At 40.6% G+C, this 20771-nt stretch overlaps 2 protein-coding genes across 4 annotated transcripts; both read right to left on the minus strand.

Moving 5' to 3' along the window:
• Positions 1–257: 257 nt before the first annotated feature.
• PDCD2L (programmed cell death 2 like) lies at positions 258–6055 on the minus strand. Its single transcript, XM_059824999.1, has 7 exons — positions 5942–6055; positions 5629–5792; positions 5441–5510; positions 3960–4363; positions 2740–2853; positions 924–1072; positions 258–388 (listed from the first exon to the last, which is right to left on the minus strand). The coding sequence occupies exons 1-7, from the start codon at positions 6053–6055 to the stop codon at positions 258–260; spliced, it is 1146 nt and encodes a 381-aa protein (XP_059680982.1).
• Positions 6056–10802: 4747 nt separating this feature from the next.
• LOC104251472 (fatty acyl-CoA hydrolase precursor, medium chain) lies at positions 10803–19920 on the minus strand. 3 transcript variants are annotated; one of them, XM_009819602.2, is made up of 14 exons: positions 19845–19920; positions 18862–19066; positions 17863–18007; positions 17282–17415; positions 16786–16939; positions 15788–15889; positions 14754–14858; positions 14572–14622; positions 13943–14083; positions 13772–13858; positions 12614–12761; positions 12352–12483; positions 11967–12039; positions 10803–11543 (listed from the first exon to the last, which is right to left on the minus strand). In XM_009819602.2, the coding sequence occupies exons 1-14, from the start codon at positions 19915–19917 to the stop codon at positions 11369–11371; spliced, it is 1725 nt and encodes a 574-aa protein (XP_009817904.2). In that variant the 5' UTR covers positions 19918–19920; the 3' UTR covers positions 10803–11368. The 3 variants fall into 3 exon arrangements, with proteins under 3 accessions (XP_009817904.2, XP_059680733.1, XP_059680734.1); XM_059824750.1 differs by lacking the exon at positions 14572–14622; XM_059824751.1 differs by lacking the exon at positions 19845–19920 and having other exon boundaries at positions 18893–18925.
• Between the last annotated feature and the right edge of the window lie 851 nt (positions 19921–20771).

The following is a 20771-nucleotide window of genomic DNA, read 5'->3' on the forward strand; positions in this document are numbered from 1 at the left end:
AAGTGTAACTAGAATCATGAAACAATCTCTACACTTAAATTGCCATGTGTAATCAAAGTACGCACGTTTTCTGTCGCCACATTTTAGACGCATGCTAATGTATACTTCCATCAGTTATTCTTGGAAATCAGCACAATGTCATCAAATGAATTTCATTTTTCACCACATCTGAGGAAAATTCTCTTGCATAATTACACACTTTCACCTGTAGTAAAAAAAAAACCAACAAACTTCCCATCTATGCGGAGAAAAACAATTTATTTAAATAATCTCTGATCTGGGTCTTCTTGCACAAAAACAAATTCTTCAAGAGGGGTTTGATGATTTGTTGGCCAACAGCTTCTCTCACATGTGTAAACTATAACAGTTCCAAATTCCACTGACAGATCTAAAAAACAAAGCAACAAAGGTATGTAATGTAAAGGTACGAAAAATGACATAATCGGGGGGCTATTGCTTATCGCTATACTTCAATCTTTGCCAATGCAGAAAATATTTTTCATATTCAGTCTCCTACATAGATAGCAGTTTCTAATTTTAAAGCAAGCTGACTCAGAATTTTCAAAGAGCTTCTTCAACGTCTGCAATCTTATCTGACAATATTTATTATTTTCCGAGGCCTCATTTAAGAGGCAATAAAGACAAATTACTCCCAAGGTCATGGAATTATCTATATTGCTGTTATTAAAGTTCACTAGTGAGCAAATGAAGTTGCAATCATAGAGTCTCCATAAACCAGAGTTACATCTTTTGCTTAGTGAAATCTATAATGGAAACAGAGTGGGTTATATGTAAGATGATCATTGTAGCTGAGCACATCAGTGCGTGTGGTTAGCAAGAAACAATCCAAATTGCAGTTCACTAAGCCTTCCCAAGAAGACAACTGTTTCTAGTACTCATTCAGCTAAGTCAAAGGTCAACACCTGAATCACTCTGGAGCATGCTGACCAGCGCTGGCATGAGTTGAAATTCAAATACTCTGTTGCTTCCACAGTTACTGCAGGCTGGAATACCTTCGTTAATGTTGGCTGGAGGACATGTTATGAATAAAGGCTGGCCACCCCAAGAGTATCTAAGAGAAGAAAGAAAAAAAGTAATTATTTTTTTTTAATCTAAATTTCAGATGAAAACTTACATGTTGGCAACAGTGTTCAGGAATCTCTAAAGCCTCTGAACTTGCTTGAAGTAAAAAACATCGTTATGAGCCAGAATTGTTGCCTAAGCTTCAGATGAGTCATTAAACAAAGAATAAAGATGGAGAGGGGAAAATACTTGGAAGGTCAACACTTGGAAAGTCTTAAGGAAAGAGCTGGATTTAAAGGAGTCAGATGCTTTGAATGGACACTTCCAAAATAATGCTGCACCTGACTCATTTAATTAAGCAAACTACACTTTCCTGAAAAACGGAATCCTAACCAGTGGCAGTTAAAGATACTCAACATAGAATAGGTCTCAAAACCACTGTAGTTATACCACAGAACTGATGTTTTATTTATAAGAGCTATCATAGCTCCACAACTAACAGGAAACCAAGATTGAAGATGGTTTCCACTGAATGCCAAGCATGGGATTCTGTGCTGTGCTGAAAGCTCAACGGAAAGCTGGCAGCCCAGGAGAAATGGGGGTCTAACAGGCATACTCGCAATACCCATGAAGGGGAAAGGGAGGACTACATCAAGATTGTGATTTGTGATAGTCATAGGGATCACCAGAGGTGATGTTTCAGAAGAATGGAAAATTCAAAGACCATAATACTGCAAAGTGATAGATCCAGTTTGTCTGAAAACGTTACTTGCACTCTGCATTAGTACATTTTCTATCTAATCTTTGATAGATAATTAATGAAAGTTTCTAATGTTTCTTATCTGTGTAACCAGCCCCTCAGACTTTTCCTCCTCATCAAAAAGGTACCAGTTAGTTCCACCTGGTTCTGGAAACTTGATGAACAAAGGTCCTGTCACTACACTGAGACAGCTTGACCAGATAGGCTGCATTGGACTCTCCGGAACAAAGAAGTTAGAAACTAACACTTGGTATGATCCATGAAAACCATGTGTATTATCTGGTACTATGAATAATTTATGATTTGAACTCTTTGTTACACTTTCACTCAGAATTAACTCCTCTTTCAGGAGAGTAGCTGCTCTGAGGTGAAATCTGCTGTTGTTCCAGGAAAAGCAACAGATTTACAAGAACTGAAGACTGCAGGGTCCCGAGGGGTATTCACAGTAAGCTGCAGAAGAACTCAGGCTTTAAAACGAGTAATTTCTTACTTCAGTAACATCTCAAGGACTGAGATGTAAGCAATTACAATAAGGTTACAAAATTTCAGAGGAGTGGATAGCCTTGGAAATCTACCACAACAGCATACCACTGTGTGTTATACTTCCACCTCAAAATTGTCTCTTGAAAACCCCTATGCCTGGATTTCAGTGAGTCTTCAAAGACAGTCTGGGTCTGTTCTCATCAGGTCTTATGTTGAAGAAAGTCTCCCATAGCCAGATCTGGGGTCTCTGATCCTGCTTTGCTTCTCATCTATTTACACTTTGTATAAAAAAGCCCAACGAAGGACTTAAGTCTGACCACACAGGCATGGTAACAGCACTTTTAGCAATTTTTTTTTTTTTTATTAAGGACCAAAAATAGACATCTATTTCCAATGAAATGCTTTATTTTGATGTACTAACAATCCATGTCTATGTTCTGTATCTCCTTGTCACAACCAGATGATCAACATACCTTAGAATCTGTTCATGACACACAGATATTCTTTTCATAAATTTATGAAATGTGTGGTCCCTGCTTTTGACTTCACTCTTCTCATATTTTTCATTATCACCTTCACCTGCAAAACTGTAAGAAAACAAGAAAAGAAACAAAATTTCCAATAAGGTTTTCAGTATGATATGCATGCTTTAAAGAAGCAATGGTTACTATACATTCCCACTAAATTATACTAAGTACACTGAAAAAAATATACATGTTAAATTAAGAGGCAATTCCTGTTAAAGGTTGCAAGTGAACATTTTGCTTCTAGTTTCTGGTGGCTTACAATTACTAATAGTGTTTCAAACTACCCCATGAGATTCAAATCCACCAAATACCTGCTTATTCCTTAAGAAAATCATTCCTTTAGCAACTTCTCAGAATTTTTTCTAGTTTTTAAATTACAATGTTGTCTTTTTAAATTTGGAATTAAGTGTAATTAAAAGTTCTATGATTCTATAAAGGTCAACAAAACTCAACAGAAAAAATTCTGAGAAGTTGCTAAAGGAATGATGCTAAAAAGCATTCTATGCAGATGCTGCAATTGACAGTAGCTTTAGTTATCAAAAAATGCAGTGTTATCCACAATTCAGGAAAAGCCACTGTACACGTTAATACAATCAAAAGAGAAATGGTTGGGATATAAGTGCTCACTGTGATCACCTAAGCTAATACTGAAAATATTTGCAGTAACTACATTCAAAAATTGTTTTTCAGACAACTTTTACAAAATCTTCAAGAGTCTTACCATCATCCCAGTCTCTAGTCAAAATCCCTAAGTAATTAAACTCTTAAAAATGCAACTGGAATATAAGAAAAGCTTTAGCCTTATAAAGAAAAAAAAAGTCACATGTCACAATATAAACTCACGCCATTTAGCGTAAGATATTGTTTAAACTACACTGGTATGGTTTCAGAGATTGACGGTCCACTGCTCTATCTGGAGCCCAAGGACATTCTAACTGCTCAGTCACTCAGAAATAGATGCATCTCTGAATAACTCAAAATTTGACAGAACTGGGTGCATTGTTACGTTTTTCCAGCAAAGTACTACACACCAACGATTCCTGAAGGACCCAGTTACAAACAAAACACATTCAGATTTAGTGAGAGTCAGATTTAGATTATCAGTCAGCATACAGGAAACTACATAATCCCTTCAGTTTCAGCATGAAATCCGGACCTGTTCTCACCTTTCTGACATCAGCTGTTCCAAATCAACACCCTCTCTCTGCTGATACTCCTTCAATAGCTTATCTGCATGATCTGTATCAAGGAAACCAGTGTAGTCTTCCTCATCCACAACACTAATGTAAAAGGGCTGGAACACAGGCGCTGAAGTAGATGTTGCCATTACCATTCCCTCGCTGACTGGAGGATGTGCATTCAGGGAACCTGACCCGTCCGTAGCTTCAGCCAAGCAAAGCTGTTGGAACCGGGATGTACACTCCACCTCTCTGGACAAGGAGCTGCTCACTGCTTCATTTAAGCCAAGCAGCTGAAGGGAGGCACATGCAGGAGATTCTGCTCCATCACAGACTCCCCAGTCATCTGCTTCATCACACCAATCCTTTGCAGCAAAGTTCAATTCTTGTTTCTGAGAATGACGACGACAACAAAAAAAAAAAACAAAAAAAGGAAAAACAACATTGTCAAGATCAGCCACCCTAATGCACTTCAAATACAGTTTTGTAACAGATAAGAAAACTAAAACCTAAACCTAATGCTTAATGTTATTTTGCCTATTTTCCTCACAGTGGTAGTTACCAGCATACCCACCTTTACTTTTCACAGCAGCACAGTTATGGCAAAGAACACATACCGGAGAAGTGGAACAGGAATTCACCAGCTTTCTGAATGGCCTTTGTACAGCATGTTGCCATACCTCGGCTGCTGGCATGACCACTGACAGCTAGTTTGGGTACGTGTACCTGAAGCACGGTTACTGCACCACAGGTAAGGTCAAAGGGCAGAATATGGAAGAAAATAATAGTAACAACCACAACTATAAAAGCATCATTTTATCAGAGTAGAAGATCATTTACCACAGACCAAAATTCCATATTGCAAATGCACTAGCTGAATAAACGCTTTCTGCCTGTCATCACTAGTTTGACAGCCATCCTCCTCCGTCAATCTCCTTAAGCCAACATGCAGTTTTTCTTCACAAGCAAAAATACTGAAGTATATCAATAATAATTGAGTCTGATTAATTAAAACTGATGTAACATTTTTAAATCTATTTAAATTAGAAAATAAAGAAAACATCTTAAGGATCCAAACCTAAACAGTATAGCCCAATCATTTAAAGTTGGAAAATAATGTTTAGGTTGCTCAAGTAATTAAAGCATTAAATATCAGTTCTGACCATACAGTTAGACTGCAATCTCCACTTAAAACAAGCCTAACATAGATCACAAACAAGAAGTTTGCCTTCTAGCAAATAACTTGTAGTACTCACGGTGTCAAAAATTCCACGACCATGACTCTCCACAGCTGTGACTCAAAACTAGTGTACAGCACAGCTTCTTGAGAAAGGTTATGGGTACTTAAACAAGTACACACAAGAGCGAAACTCAACTGCAGTTTTATTTTAAAGCCTCCTGCACAGCACACTTCGCAGAGCACACTGAAACAAAGGACAGACGCCCAGAAGGCAGTTTGCTCGTTATACCTGTGTTACGCTGCAATCTTGGGTTTCCCTTCCTCGCGTCTGCAAATGCTGGGAGCGCAGGACCTGCCAGCTTTAACGAGCCGTGTAAAACAAACAAACAAAGGCAGGTAAGGAGCCGAAGCGGCATTTATTAGCGGCAGCCGCGCGGGGCGCGCTCGGACAGGAGGGCAGACCGCGTCCTCCCTCACCTGCGGGGCGCTCCCCAACAGCCCTTCCCGGCACACGCGAAGACGTTGGCGACGCGGTGGAAGGGGGACCCCTCCAGCGGGCAGTACACCTGCACCAGGTGCGCCAGCGCCCTCCCGCACACCCCGCAGCGGGGAGAGCCCGGGCGCACGGAGGGCACCCAGTCCTGAAAGACGAACGGCACAGGCACCGCTGGAGACGCTCCGAGGGCGCCCGGCGCCTCGACCGGCCCCCGGGCTGCCAGCCCCCGCAGAGGCGGGGCCCCTCCGCCGCCATCCTCCTCCTCCTCCTCCTCCCCCCCGGCCCCGGCCCTACCGCGGAGCCGCCCAGCTTGTTGGTGGCCCAGGCGGGGGCCTGCCCGCCTCCTCGGCACGGCCCCACCATGGCGGCGTCGCGGAGACCCAGCAGCACGGGCGCCCTCGCCGCCATAGCAGCGCCGCCCCGCCCGCCTCGCTACGGCGGCCGCCCGCGGACACGCGCCGCCGGACCGCCCGCCCCCTCCGGCGGCCTCGACGCGCCGGCACCGCCCGCCGGCGGGGACGCGCGTGTGCGCACGCGCGCGAGGGCCGGCAGGGCTGGGGCGAGCCCCGGCTGCCCGCGGCGCGGAGCCTGAAAGGCGGGGTGGGGGGGGGGGGGGTGGGTCCCGCCCCGCCCCGCCCCGCCCCGCCCCGCCCCGCGCCCGCGCCCGCGCCCGTTCCCCGCCGCAGCGTGCTGGGCAGCCGCCCGCCCCGCGCCTCGCGCCTCGTTGGCGGGGCCGCCCGGCGAACCAGGTCCAGTGCGGCTTGAGCGGCCCCGCAGGGCGCGGCGGCCTCATTCGCGGCCATTAAAAGCAGATAATGCGGTCTCGGTGCGGGCTGTCGGCAGGCGTGTGGGAACTCTCCCCTCCCGGCAAAGCCAGCCCTGCACCCCGCCGTCGTTCTGCCGCGCTTCAGTCCCCCGCCCGCAGCGTTGCCCGCGGCAGTGAGCGGGCGCGGGGCGGGGGCCGCGCCGCCGGGAGCCGCTCCCGCCTGGCAGGAGCTGGGCCTGAACCGGCGTCCCGCACTGGTTCCAGCTGAAGGAGGCCCTGGAGGAGCGTGACTCCAGTGCTCTACAAGAACACTCACGTTTCCTACTCTGCCAGAAAGGCTTTTGTCTTAGCAGTGCTCAAGCAGAAACGGTGAGCGCAGAAATGACTTAGCGAGCCCAGACGCCTGCCAGGAAGGCCTTTCCGAGTAGAGAACCCGTGTCATCTGCATGATCTGCGTTTACAGAGTTTGGTTCCGAACATTTAGTTGAACTTGGTTGATGCTGAAATTCATAAAAGTACGCTGGATTGTCTAATAGACAAAAGTCATCAAAACTCAGAGCTGGTGTCTTCAGTGTTGCTTGGGTAAAGCTCCACTTGGAAGCGAGAGGTTTGCAGGAGCTCAGAGGGGAGCGACGTTGATACCTGCTCAGGTGCTGCCAGTCGGCAATGCCTGCTGTTCTCCGTACCTGGGAGTCACTCACACAAGGAAAACAAGATGTGAATAATCTCACTGTGAGTTTTCACAGAATTATCTCAAGCTCATGGCTCCGTTCCTTTCTGGGATAGGTTGTTCTCCTCAGACACACGTAGTGTCTCCTGGAGCTTGGGAACCAGCCTCAGGGACCCTGAACGGATGGACCCTCTGCAGAGCCTGAACTCCAACCTAATGCCCCCCTACACCTGGCACTTAGTTCAAGGACATCACAGAACGTGGGGGAGTTCTGCTGCAGTGTCTGTATCCAAGAAAATGAAGAGGGAAACCAGGCAGGGACTAGTGCAGGTCTGAGGTACCAACCCTCACTAGATAAAAGCCAGTTAGCACATTAAAATTGCCTCTTACTATGAAAAACTCCATGCTCTTTAATGCTTGAATGCTACATTTTTGTCCAATCCTTTTGCAAAAGGAGGGTATTCAGCACCTGTGGAGTAAAAAGAATGTTTTCTGTGAGCTCCTGTGCTCCTGAATAGTTAATAAATCAACATAAATAAAAGGCATTATATGCATCTTGCAGTTGGAAGCAGAAATCCAAATTCATGGTTCATTACTCCTATCATGTACGGGACTGCATTGATCCTTTTTTCAGCTAGTAGCAGTGGTGGGTTTTTAGGGGAAAAATACATCATCCACAACTGCATCAATAGAGGAGAATGCTGGAGAAAAAAGTATCCCTTCATTATTTACATATTGGTTTTTCTTGGAAAGATTATTCAGCTTTCTTAGTATTGACCTAAAGAAATCACTCAAGTGACCTATTTTTGGTTATAATATATAATGTCAAAAGTAACTAAGTTTCAGGCCTTGTTCTGAGTTTCTCTTACATAATTTTAGTACCGCACAAGAATTTAATACTGAACACTGAAGACAGAGAGTGACTTGGTAACCAGTTTCTAACTCCAGCCTCTTAGGGTTGGATGAGTAACAGGGTCAAAATAAGCTCACGTGGTAAGGTTGCAACAGAACTGACAAGCCAGCACAGTGATATGGAAAACCTGGTTATGCCAACAGGTAAAATAGCTACTAACAAAAGGTCAGTTTTGCAAAAAGAAGAGCTTTCTCAATGACTGTACTTCCTAGAAAGATTTGATAAATGCTGTATGTCTTCCTCCAATATGCAGTACTTCCTTCTTGCACGCTGTCTCAAAAAATCAGCCAGCTGTCAGGAAGGGCCTTGCTGATGACACAAAGAACTGCACCAAGCTGGCCAGTTCCATTTTTGCGTTCTTAATTCTCCTATCTGGTATTTGTGAGCCTGCCTGGTTCATAGCAGTTCCCAGGGAAAAAAAAAAAAACAACATTAATTGCATACATTCCTGTGATGAATGCACTTCTACCTTGAAACACTTAAGAACAGACCACAAGGAGGGCAGGGAATGTTCCTGTTCAGATTCTTCAGGTGCAGCGTTATTGTTCAAGTGCACTGTTGTGAAGTCCTGCAAAAGCCAAGCAAGTGTCATACAATGGTTTTGTTTCAAGTTATCTTAGTCTTAGAGAAGGATTTATTCTGTCTTATAAAACAAAGTACAACACTAGCTACCATTTTTAGAGTTATGTTTACTATCTCTTTTGCTGTTTTTCCTCTTAAGCACTGAACCACTGCAGCTGAATCAGGTTTTTCACAAACAGCGTAGCTGCAATTCTCTGCATTCAGTGTAATAAAAGACTGACAATTTTCTTACATTGACTATGCTACTTACTCCTCTGTGGGCAGTACTTTCTTCAGCAACTGAGTCACAGTGAACTACACCACGCTGGGAATGCTAAGTGGTTTTGCAGAGCTCCAATTCCTTCCATCACAGCTGAAGACTGGAGTCATGTTTCATGTAAAAGCAGTGACATGAATAAGTTACAAGAGCATGCACAATACTGAGTATTTGCAAGTTTGAACAAAGCAGTATCATAAATGGGTGTGCAAATGGATTTTTTTCACAGGAAGCACCAATGTGTGGAAAGCTACAGTATTAAAAGGTCAGTAATAATATTGAATACCATCAAAATACTAAAATGTGAAATAATATGCAGTTTAAAATTACTGACTTCAGCTTGTTTTTCAGGATGGCCGGTTATCAGAGTTCTGTCTACAACTCCACTCTCTGAGATAGCCCTATGGAACAAACCCTTTGCCAGAAGAGAGATGACCTGAGAAGCAGAGGTAGCACATAACAAACATACTTGGTCACCGACTTAGAAAGGCAATTATAGACATTATGTATAATTAACACATTTTTAAAAAAGATTATGTGTTCTATTTACAGAATGTGAAAAACAGAACAGCAGCAGCAGTTCTCACTGAATATTATCAACTAAATATACTGCTTTCTTCAAATATAGGTGCACAGTGCATATATTTGTATTTAATGTATATGTACTGTTACCTTGAGCCGAACCGGATATCTATACCAAGTGACCATTAATATTAAAGAGATAAAATAAAATGCAGTTTGGAGCATAATGTGGGAATCTGCTACTTAAAGGTAACCTATACGCTGTGGCCCCAGTATTATTCCTTTCTCAACTGTTTGAAAGCATACCATTCTTTACATTTGGGGTTTTAAAGTAGACAGATGAACAGAACACTCCTCACACAGTCAGAAACTACTTTGGTATCATATGTGCCTAATAAAATAACAGGCCTAACTTTTCCACGGAAGTTATACCTATGATTTTTCATTCACAAATGCATGGGATTTTTTCTATCTTGTTTAAGATAATGATTTTTGTGAACCTGCAAGGGCAGATACACTAATTCAACAAACAAACCAATAATGGACTTAAAGGCTTCCATCAAAACAGGGGAAGGAATAAAATGCCCAGTGTGCCCCATATGCTGCATTAAGAAATACATGACAGAACTAGCAACATGGTTGAACACTGTTGCTACAATTAGCTGTTACTTAATGACGGCTTTTTGCAAATAATGGTGGTTTTTGCAACTTATGGAAAAAATGCACAAAAGGGGATAGCCAGGCAGAGGCTCAGTATAGATCACACTACTCAAGGTCCACCAATGTGTAAAAGCAAGCCCAAGCAAACCCAGAGGTGAGGAGGAAGAAGACATCCTCAAGAAATCAACACCTGCAGACAGGAACTTGGGCTGCCAATGTGTCACTGTGACAGCCCCTCTGGGAAGAGTAGCCATAGACTGCGGGACACAGCAGGAGATGAGAGGGTGAGCTCAACACTAGTTAAGGGGGTAGTTAGAGCTAATTTATTGCTGTTTGTTTATTGTTGTGAGTAGAGTTCTTATAGATTCTTGGATGCTTACATTGTGTGTTCCTTTGTGCCTGGCAAGCGTATCGTTTGTCATGTAACTTTGCAAAAAAGCCACTACACTACCATGTTCACTACAACATGCAGTGAACAACATCGTAACTTTGCTCTCCCCTCTGTCTCAGTGGGTGTCTGTCCTGCCAGCAATGCTTTCTCCCTTCAGCCAGTGAATTGTGAATTCTTTGCCAGGAAGAGTTGAAGAACAGATAATCATACCACAGAATAGTCTGTGAAAACCCTAGAGCCTTGAGACTCAGGTCCTGCAAAGAAAGCTGGAAAATTCATATCTGAAACCCTTTAGGTTGAAGAAAGAAATTGGGCACATTTCTGGCTTCTTGGGTGTGATTTAACCTCTTGGAATTAGCCTATATCAGTTAAGTGAAAGAAAAGGAAGTTCCAAAAAATCAAAACCAACATTTATTTGTAACAGTTCACAAAATAAGAAAACAAGTAGAGATTTTCTGTCCTCATTTGTCAAGCCCATCTCACAGATGTTTTTTGATGGATGCTCTGCTCCCTACAAGCTATTTCCAATTAAAGAAAGTGAAAACAGTCTGTAAGAATGACAACTGACCATCCTCTTCTGAAAGAAGAGGGGAATAAGCGTATAACATATTCTGACACGACATATTCTGTATAGATAATTTCTTACAGATTTCAATATATTTGCCAATTTCCCTCTCATTCCCCCTTCTCACAGGAGCATTATTCAATTTTGATATCCACTGAGTAGATACCATTGTCTTTTTGAGCTTGAAAGATTGTGGATTTTTTCTGCTTGCTTCATTAAATAGTGATTTTTAGTCGCACAAACATTCCAGATTTCCCTTGATTCTCTCCTTTCACTGGGATCATGACAAGAGATTACATAATTGTGAGTTAGAAGGTGATTATTAAACTCTGCATCCTGACAAACTAATTTTGTTTGACTTCAGGTTTTAAAAGCAAACTATACCCTCCAAAACTTTTATAAATCTGTGCGCTCTCTCCTTTCATTCATCATTTGTTTTGTGAGCTGTGTCCAGAACTCCATTTTGCGTTCTTTCAATTTCTTTGCTGCCTTTTGCATTAGGTCTATTTCCAGGTATCTTTCATCCAGATCATACTGAGGCCAATGGACCAAGCCTTCTCCGTTGGGATTTCTGGAAATAATATAATGAAAAGTTAGCTTTCCATTTGCCTATCAATTGTGCTCTGACTGCTCAGGCTGAGAGCATTTCAGAAAACTTAACACAAGCTCAGATTACGTGACTCTAGTACCTGAATAGCTGGATGTTTTTTATCGAAATGCTCATCAGTGGAATAGCAAACATTTAATAATTGCCATTACTTTTAGATCTAAAACTCTATTGCAGATTGAGTTATAGCTCTTGGATTTTTTTTCTTTTTTTGGTCAGCAGGTTCATTTAAAAGGTTTTTCTTGCAATCATTAAGAATAGAAATAATTTGCTTCAATATTTATCTTAAATTCTGCCAAATTTGTAGGAACCAGCATATAAGTATTGCTATTATGTTTCAGGCAGCACAGACGAAACTTGAGCTGTAATTAGCATGATGATTCTCACCCATTTCTAGCAAAGTTAGTCCAGTATCTCATAACAGTTCTGCTAAGTTTATTTTCTTCTTCTGTAGCATACCCTGCAAAGTGAGAGATGAAATGGCAACATTAAAAACTAAATAATCAAAAAAGTAGCATCTGTATCAATTCCAATAGACTGTAATCAGTTCTGCTTGTTACTCTGATCTACGGGAGTTTGACCTGAGCAGAGCTGTAGGAGAGAACTGCAGATGAATGATTTAATGAAAAGTAACTGCTACTAAAGACAGAAAATGCTTATGTTGATGTCAATGTTTCTAAGAGAGAAAGTCTATTCTAAATGCCTTCCAGTAAGTAAAATTATTAATAATGATGTTTTAAAAGGAATACTTTAGTAAGCATGGATACATCACCGGCTAGGAATGGCTTTCCAAAGACAAAGGCAATCTCATCTGTATGATCTGCTTTTACAAAGTCTGGTACAACACCTGTCGCTGAACTTGGTCGATGTTGAAATTCATAGAAGTAGACTGGGTTGCCAGCATCTAGTAGAAAACATACAGGAGAGTGTTAGTTTGAGAGCTGAAAATACCTGCCACCAAAGATTATAAACTTTCATTACAAGTTATTTTGATAAAATGAAAACACTATCAGTTCTTTGAATCAGAGACTCACCTCTATGGTATCTAGCCACTTCAATGGCTGAAAGAACAAACAGAATGTCTCCTATTCCATCAAGAAGGCCATCTCGCACTTGAGCACGGTTTTCTGCATTCCCTATGTATTCATTGTATACTTGATCAACAACTTCAGAAGTAACACCCTGAAATGAACAACAGAAATATTTCTTACAATGATGATGAATATTATAAAGAGTAACAGCACTAATCGAGTGTGCCATCTGCACATTCCTGGCTAAACCCCAAACATTACCTTCTTTCAGAGAAAATGCTCAACTGTGCCAGAGTGTGGCTCAGAGCTCGGAACTGGGAGTTACACAGCTACCAGATATAGATGTTCTCAGGGAAAAGAGGTTTGCAAGATCTAAAGATCACACATCTTTAGATGAACATCAGTCAGCAATGCTGATAAATACATACGGTAGTCTGTTCTCCCTTCTGTGGAAATAACCATCATAAGAGAAAAGAAATCCCGTTGGATTTAATAAAATCCATTTATTGTTGTAGATGGCCATAATTTACTCCCTTTCAGAACAAGCCTGGGCTTTGCCTTTCCAAGTTCATGATGGATGTCTGTGACACCGAATGATCCATTGCAAGTAATGGCCATGTTTATAAAGTCCTTAATTCTTACCTATTAATCTGCATTTTTCTACATTTAGTAGTTTCAGGAGAGCACAAAGGAACCAGAAGGCTGAGAGGTTTGTAAATTACAGGGAAGCAAAAACTCAAGATACCTAAACAAAGGTCTCCAGTGACATTTTACACATCTCAGGTTATCCTTTCCAGCTACTGCTTCAGAACAGTGTGTTCTTTAAGTCTTGTGTCACCCCTGCTGGTACCATGCGTGTCTTGGATAACCTAGGGTATCCAAAATGTCACAAGAGATCCATGCTTAGGTACCTGAATTACTCCTGGATTTCCACAGAACTCCTTTTAAAAAAGAGGAGCATTTAGGAGAGAAATTTAAAGTGTATTTTCAATTGCTAGTGGCAATAGGAATACACCATGTCTGCTCTCCATTACTGCCCCATGGTAGGAAGCTGTCAAACAGAACAAAGTTTGCCTCTAAAGTATACCCATCCAGGAGTACAAATATAGAACCAGACCAGTGAAGAAGCAGCACTGGCTTATTCTGAAAATGGTCTCTTACCTTCAGTGATAATGCTAAGAAGCTCTGTAAAAGTTGACGTGCAACATCGTCATCCAGACCATCTGTGTAAGCAGGAAATTTCATTGCCTGCATGATACAGAGAATCATAGTTATTAGAAAATCTTATATTAAAAAAATTATATATAAATAATGACACTGTAAGTCTCTTACCATAGGAAGTACCCATCCAAATTCACAGTTATTTACTCCTATTATATATGGGACTGCATTGATCATTTTTTCAGACAGTAATTGCCTGGGACTCTTTGGAAAAAATACACCATCTGCAGATGCACTGATGAACAGTGAAGGCTGGAGGAAAAAAAAAAAAGAAAGAAAGCTTCATTAATACACAAATTTTGCTTCTAGAAAAAAATTACAGTTTTTTACTGTCGTTCCAAAGCAAAACAAATTAATTGTCAAGTGAAAATACAAGAAGTAATCATATTCAAGCCATCTCTAAATTTTCTCTGACAGATTTTCTGCACTAGGCAGTAGATTCTGTGAACATTAGCATTATATTTTTAATGTTTGTGAAACATAGGTGATGATGTCCAATTTACATCTCTTCTTAGTTAGTTCCATCCTATTATGGATGTGTGGAGCAGTAGTGGAAAAGCTAACTTCTGTGTTGAAACTGCAAAGGAACGTGGAAGTCAGCACTGCGATAAGAAATTTTAAGTGGACTTTTCAGGTTTTCCAGGAGAAACTGTGACATTTCATATACTCTTTTCCTTTCTCTGAGCATGACACCAAAACACAAGTAGCTCAAAGTCCATGCAGAATGAAAGGGAAGTAACCTGTTCACATTTTTCAGGTGAGGTATAGCATAGATGCAGTGTTGTCAAATCCTGAAAGGGTCAAGAAAGTCAGATGTTACATTCACTTCAAGTTCTCCTAATATTACAACACACAAATAGCATACTCCGTTATGATAAAATTTGAAATGTCATTTAAATGCAAGAAGTATAATTTCACCTACCATTTTCAGTGTTATCTGTACTATCTCTTCTTCTGTTTTTTCTCTTAAGCATTCAACTATTGCAGCTGAACTGGATTTTTCACAGCCAGAGGCAGTAGCAATTCTCTGCAATCAATAAAAACAAACACTTTTTCATACACTTTCCATGAAAGGCTCTGTGTGACACCGAGCCTGAGAGTCCAGCGGGGGGGTCTAAACTTCTGCACAAGGATCATTGAAGCCCGACATGTTCCAGCTGCAGAAGTAGAGAATAGGAAGCCCTCATAACCCCTCACACTGTGGGCTGAGCAGAAGGACAAAACATACACCTCCAAAATATTTTGATACAGAAATAGACCAAGATAGTCATTCTGGTAAATGACGTGCTGGGCTGAGAAGGCAGGATGACATAAAGGAGTTAGAGTGATGCACAGTCAGAAAAGAACCATGTAGATGGTAACAAAGAGCACATTATACCATTCTTGATGATGTCTTTTTGGGTGGAGTAACAGCTGTCATTAGAGAGACAGAGCTCATTATGATGTTGCCTCTTTTATATCCCAGATTATCAAATCTATGTTCCTGGAAGTTGTTTCTTATAGTTAAAAAAGAAAAAAAAAGGTTGAAGTCAGCTCTTCTTTTCAAATACAAAACAAATTTAATAAAGTCTTGTTTATGTGCACAGAACAGGCCTCAAACAGGAGGGGAAGAGAAGAGTATTCAGAATCTGGTGCCATTTTCCAGCCAAAAGTTATAGCTCAACTTTTCTTGAAGACCGTACATGTTATAGTATTCCTTCACATTTCACAATTCTTCCCTGCCTTCTCTCTTCACTTGCTTAGTCTTTTGCTTTCACTCAGACATATGTGGATATTTGAGTATTTGAAAAGCTAAGCATCATTAAACATGTATTATTTGCACACAGAAATACTGTCTTTAATAGCTGTGGTTGTAGTTTCACAAGAAAAAAATTCTATTTTTACATTTTGGAATAAACAGTTTAAGATATGCAAAAGTCTCTGGAAAAATAATTAAAAATACCACAAAATACCCACTTCTGCTGCCTGCTCAGGCTGGTCAGTGAACAAAATCCTGACTGCAGTACCACTCTCTGAAATGGCTTTGTGGAACAAGCCCTTCGCCAGGGGAGATAAGACCTGTTAAAAGGCAAGAACAAGCTTTACAAGCATGGCAAGCATTATGTTCTGACCACTGACTTAGAATTTCAATATCAGGAATTGACATTTAAAACATTTTGAAAACAACTGTCGTAAGACTGTTATTTGGTAGCCTCTGATCATAGCTCAGCTATGCAACGGGCTTTGCCAGCGCTATCAGGGATAAGGAGTTCATGCCTGCCTTTTCCTCTGCCATAGCACCCTGCTTTCAAGACTTGATGGAACTACACTGCAAGCCAGATATGGATTGAATATAACTGTGTCCAGGATAGTCTGGCTGTGCTGCAGAAGGGGAATAAAGACCTATTGGCCATAGAGCAGGAGCTTAGGAAACAGGAATTTGTATCACATGTATCACTGAACCCTGGTTTCACTGTGTGATCTGTACCAAATTATGAGAGACTGGAGAAGAAGAACCTCTTAGCCAATGTGCTCAGTGTTGATGTAAAAATTTTACATCATCGCTGATTCACAAAATGCACGTCTAGTTCAGATACCATGACTACTTGCCTCGATTACTTTGCACAAGTGACTGTCAAAGCAAATGGGAAATGGGCAATACATCCTCTTAACGGACTTTTCTCACAAGGATAAATTTTGGGGGTTTTGGCACTGCAAAAAACCACCTATAATTCAGTTCAGTAGGTGAGGAATAACATTTTGGGTCTGAACCACAAGATTTGGGTATGAAAAGAACATTTTCATCACTCAGAAGCTGTATTGATATCACATTGTATTATAGACCAAAGTGATCTGTCATTTACTATAAAACCATCCCTCTTCTCTCACTGACGTTTCATGCAGGTACTAAAAATTAACGTGGACATTGTTTTTTTCCCCTAAGTAGTTAAAATTCAGTATTACTCTGAACTTACAAGGGCAGAAACACTGATTCCTCCTGCAGATTCTCCAGCGATAGTAACAGATCCTGGATCTCCTCCAAAATGTATGATATTTTCCTGAATCCACTGAAGAGCTGCTACTTGATCCAAATACCCCCAGTTACCTCGGGCATGCTTATCACCAGTGCTGCAAAGAAACAATAGATTTGTTTAAATGCTCAATGCAAGAAAAAAGGCAGAGTAAAATACAATCTGTGGCATAAGAAATCAACTGCCATTCTCTACACAGAGCTTCTCTACACAACTGAAAAATAAATAGCTCAGAAAGCAGTGAGATTAGAGTAGCAACCAAACAAGAAGAGACTTGGAAGCTGACTTGGCACTTGTAAATTGTTCCCAACTGTTCCATACGTAATTAAGAAATGTATCGTTTCTTTGCATGAGCAAGTATTCTGCATGTCTCTTCACAAAGGCTTTGCACACATAATTTTGGAAATCACTTAGCAAAAACTGAGGTAAAATATCTTACCTAAAATATCCAACAATACCTAATCTATACTGAATTGTTACAACCACCACATTGTCAAAGGCCGCTAATGCTGAACCATCGTATGATGAAGCTGCTCCAAAAACTAATCCACCTCCATGGATCCATACAAAGACCTGGAAAGACAAAACCAGAAACAACCCAGCACAGATAAGAGCTCCCAGTGATAAAAACTAAATATAAACCAAAATATAGTATTTTGTGCTGTTTCACTCCTGACTCTTTCAGATTATATTTCACAAATTGTAGACGTCTTTTGAATATGAGGCCTGCAGTCTTACAAAATGGCATCGATTTTATTAAATACTTACATTGTAACAGTGCCCTGTGACTTTTCACAGATTATTTAGAGGAAATCAAACATTACCTAGCTAAAATGTCAATAAAATTTTATTTGTAAAATAGGATTTTGTGTATCTTTTAAACCTTAGCAAATATTTACTGGGGCAAAGCATGTAACTTGATCATAATTACAAAACTGCACCTGTAAGTCTGCATATAGTACAGGTTGTAGGTTTGCTGTAAAATAATTTTGCTGGAGGTTTTATAATGATATTGCTTACAGGCAGCTTCTTCTGGTTTTCTGTAGAAACGGGTGTATACACATTTAGGTATAAGCAATCTTCAGACACTTGGAGAAGAACTTTTTCTTTTCTGTTAGTAATAATGTCCGAAAAAAACTGTCCTTGTACTTTATCCTGTAAACACCTGAATAAATGAAAAAATAACAAGGAACAGAAATAACTAAAACCTCAAAGCTACGAAGTGTAGCTTTTTTGTACTTCCACAATAAAGTGCAAACCAGAAACCAATCTCTAGTACATTTCTAGATTGCTGGCAACAGAAAACATAAAGTTTTTTTTTCACTTTTGATATATTTTCTTCCTTTGACCTGGCTTTAAGGAGATCCGTAGAAAGGAGCCACAGTCTACAGCAGTACGCAGTGACATACAGATATAATTTTACATGTTTCAAAATATGTCAGAAATATACCTGCAAGTACATATGGCTATAAATTACTTAAATGAAAATGCAAATTAATTTTTTACATCGTCAATAGCTTTTTATATTGTAGTGGTAGGTATTAGGCTTGAGGCACTAAACAAGGGCAGTAGTATAAATGGAGTAAGACATTTACAATATAGACTAGAATTGGTCTGCATTTCTTGTGTGTCCTATTAAGCATGTGACTCACTCGGCATTTTTTTCTTCTAATATTTTATCCCAGCATTTCCTCAAATTCTTTCTGTTTCTGCTCCGAAGCTACACAGTTTATAAACGTTGCTAAGTAATGGCCAAATGCTCCCAAAACAGAACGTTACTGGCAAAGTGCTGGTCCATATTAGTTCATCACTGATGCCCATTAGATAACAGTTTTTAATAAAAAGAGCAGCTCATAAAGATGTTTTTAGAAATGCATTCACTGTAACAGTTGCAGGTGGTAATGAGATGGCACCAAGGAATTTATCTTTGTGGCTTTTGATTGCCCTGTACATCAGTGTCCTGGAATTGCATACAATATGAAATTATTAAAAAGATCAATGCTTTTGTCATTGTCTTACATTGGTGGGTAGGAAGTGGCATTTCTGATACCTTTCCATGGCTCAGGTGGCTGGGGTTCAGAAAACCTCAGTGGTCCAACTGGAGGCTTAGCAAAAGGAAGTCCCAAAAAGACATTTACACTCCTCTCAGCTGCGTCTACTTTGAATTGATACCCTTGGACTCTCCCATATTTGGTCACCACTTCTGGTTGCTGTGCTTTTTGTCCTGGGGGATGTAAGCACAAAAATCACATAATTGGCCTATTTGTAAGTAATTGCCAGATTTCTAAGAGCTTTAGCTACTTAAATATACACCTTTTGTTTGCTTAAACAATTAATTTTCATACATAAGGCTTCAACAAACTAATCAGTATAGCTGTCATTATTTCAGCCTTCATTCTGATTGGTTTGTAGGTATAATCTCCCTCAAGTGTCTCATATATGTTGCCTTACTATCCACACACATTAGTAATTGCATATAGATCTTAATCCTTTTTGAGCCAGGTTGTTAGTTAAAAGTCCAATAGATTGCTCTAGTTAAGAAAAGGCATTTTCTTTTTAAGAAAAGATCTGTGAATACACAAAATATATTCCCGACCGTTGAGAATATGTACAGCCAAAAGAAGAAGCTTCTAACATACCTGAAAATAGTCTGGCATATGCAAATACTGTTAATATTTAGGTAAGATTAATTTTAAGATCGGTGTGAAAGTTCTCAATACCAAACTACAAATGTGGTGCAGTGGTCTGCTCTGCTTCAGCAGACAAGATTTTGGGACAGGAATTTGATTTTGCTATTTGCAAAAAAGGCAAATAAGACAAATGACTGAAAACAGATCACAAAAAGAAATTAAGAACTATTTGCTCTTCAGACTTAATTTCTATGCAGCAAGATTGGGTGCCCAGCTCCTCCGATAAAGCTGGGGTTCCCCTAGGTGAGCAAGCGGCACGTGTGCTCTGTCTCCTTACAAAAGGCAATAGGGAAAAACACTTCTGAAGCTTACCAGTAGCTACAAGCGCTGTGACCCCGACGGTGAGAATCAAGGACTGCAGCAATGTCTCCTTCCCAGTTGCCATTTTGCAAGCTAGTCACATGTTTGCCTCCTCAGTGTGTTGCCTTATATACTCTGTTCAGTATAACTTACGCAAGGCAAACGCTGATTAGGAAAAGCAATGCTCAAGCGGTGGGCCAACCTAGCTGTGTGCAGCCGGAGCAACTGCTCTGCCTGAGGCCACTCCTCCGAGGGGAGAGCACGGCAGCTCCGCTGTTTGTGGGAACGGGGAGACCTCCTGCCTTGCAGAGTGGCCCCACAAGTTTCATACTGGCTCCTTAGTGCCCCATATAAATCTTATTCACAAAACCTCAGGCATCAACTATGTGCTTTAAAATGCTTTGAGAACACTCTTCCATTCCACCAGGAGAGTCATCCTGCTGCTGTAACGCTACCATCTTTCCCATGAAGTGAGGATTTCCTCACACTACACAGTGAAGAGACCAGAAAGGGAACTACACTTCAGTACATCTGTTTACGTCGTTTTGGTATTAATATCTCAATGTAAGGAACACACAATATCGCCACAAAGAGCAAAATCCAAAACAATACTCCTGAAAAATGTGCTTTTGCTGAAATAAAAGTTGAGGGATTTTTATTCTCACAAAAGGATATTTTTTGACAAAGAAATGTCAAATCTTAGACTGTCATGTCTAAGATGTCAAATGTCAAATCTAGAAAAATCTTAGCTTTTCCTGCGGGGTGGATACTCCACCTATCACTCAGTCCTGTGTGTTCAGGGATGTTTCTTTGGTATCTAACACAATACATGAGTTTTGCAACACTAAAGAGATAATTTCTCAGCTTTTGTAGCGTGGAAACAATATTAAAGGACTTGGGTGGTAACTATACATTTAATGCCTCTGAAAAATCAGGAGG

The sequence above is a fragment of the Gavia stellata genome, chromosome 15 (assembly GCF_030936135.1).
Source record: "Gavia stellata isolate bGavSte3 chromosome 15, bGavSte3.hap2, whole genome shotgun sequence".
Lineage (NCBI taxonomy): Eukaryota > Metazoa > Chordata > Aves > Gaviiformes > Gaviidae > Gavia > Gavia stellata.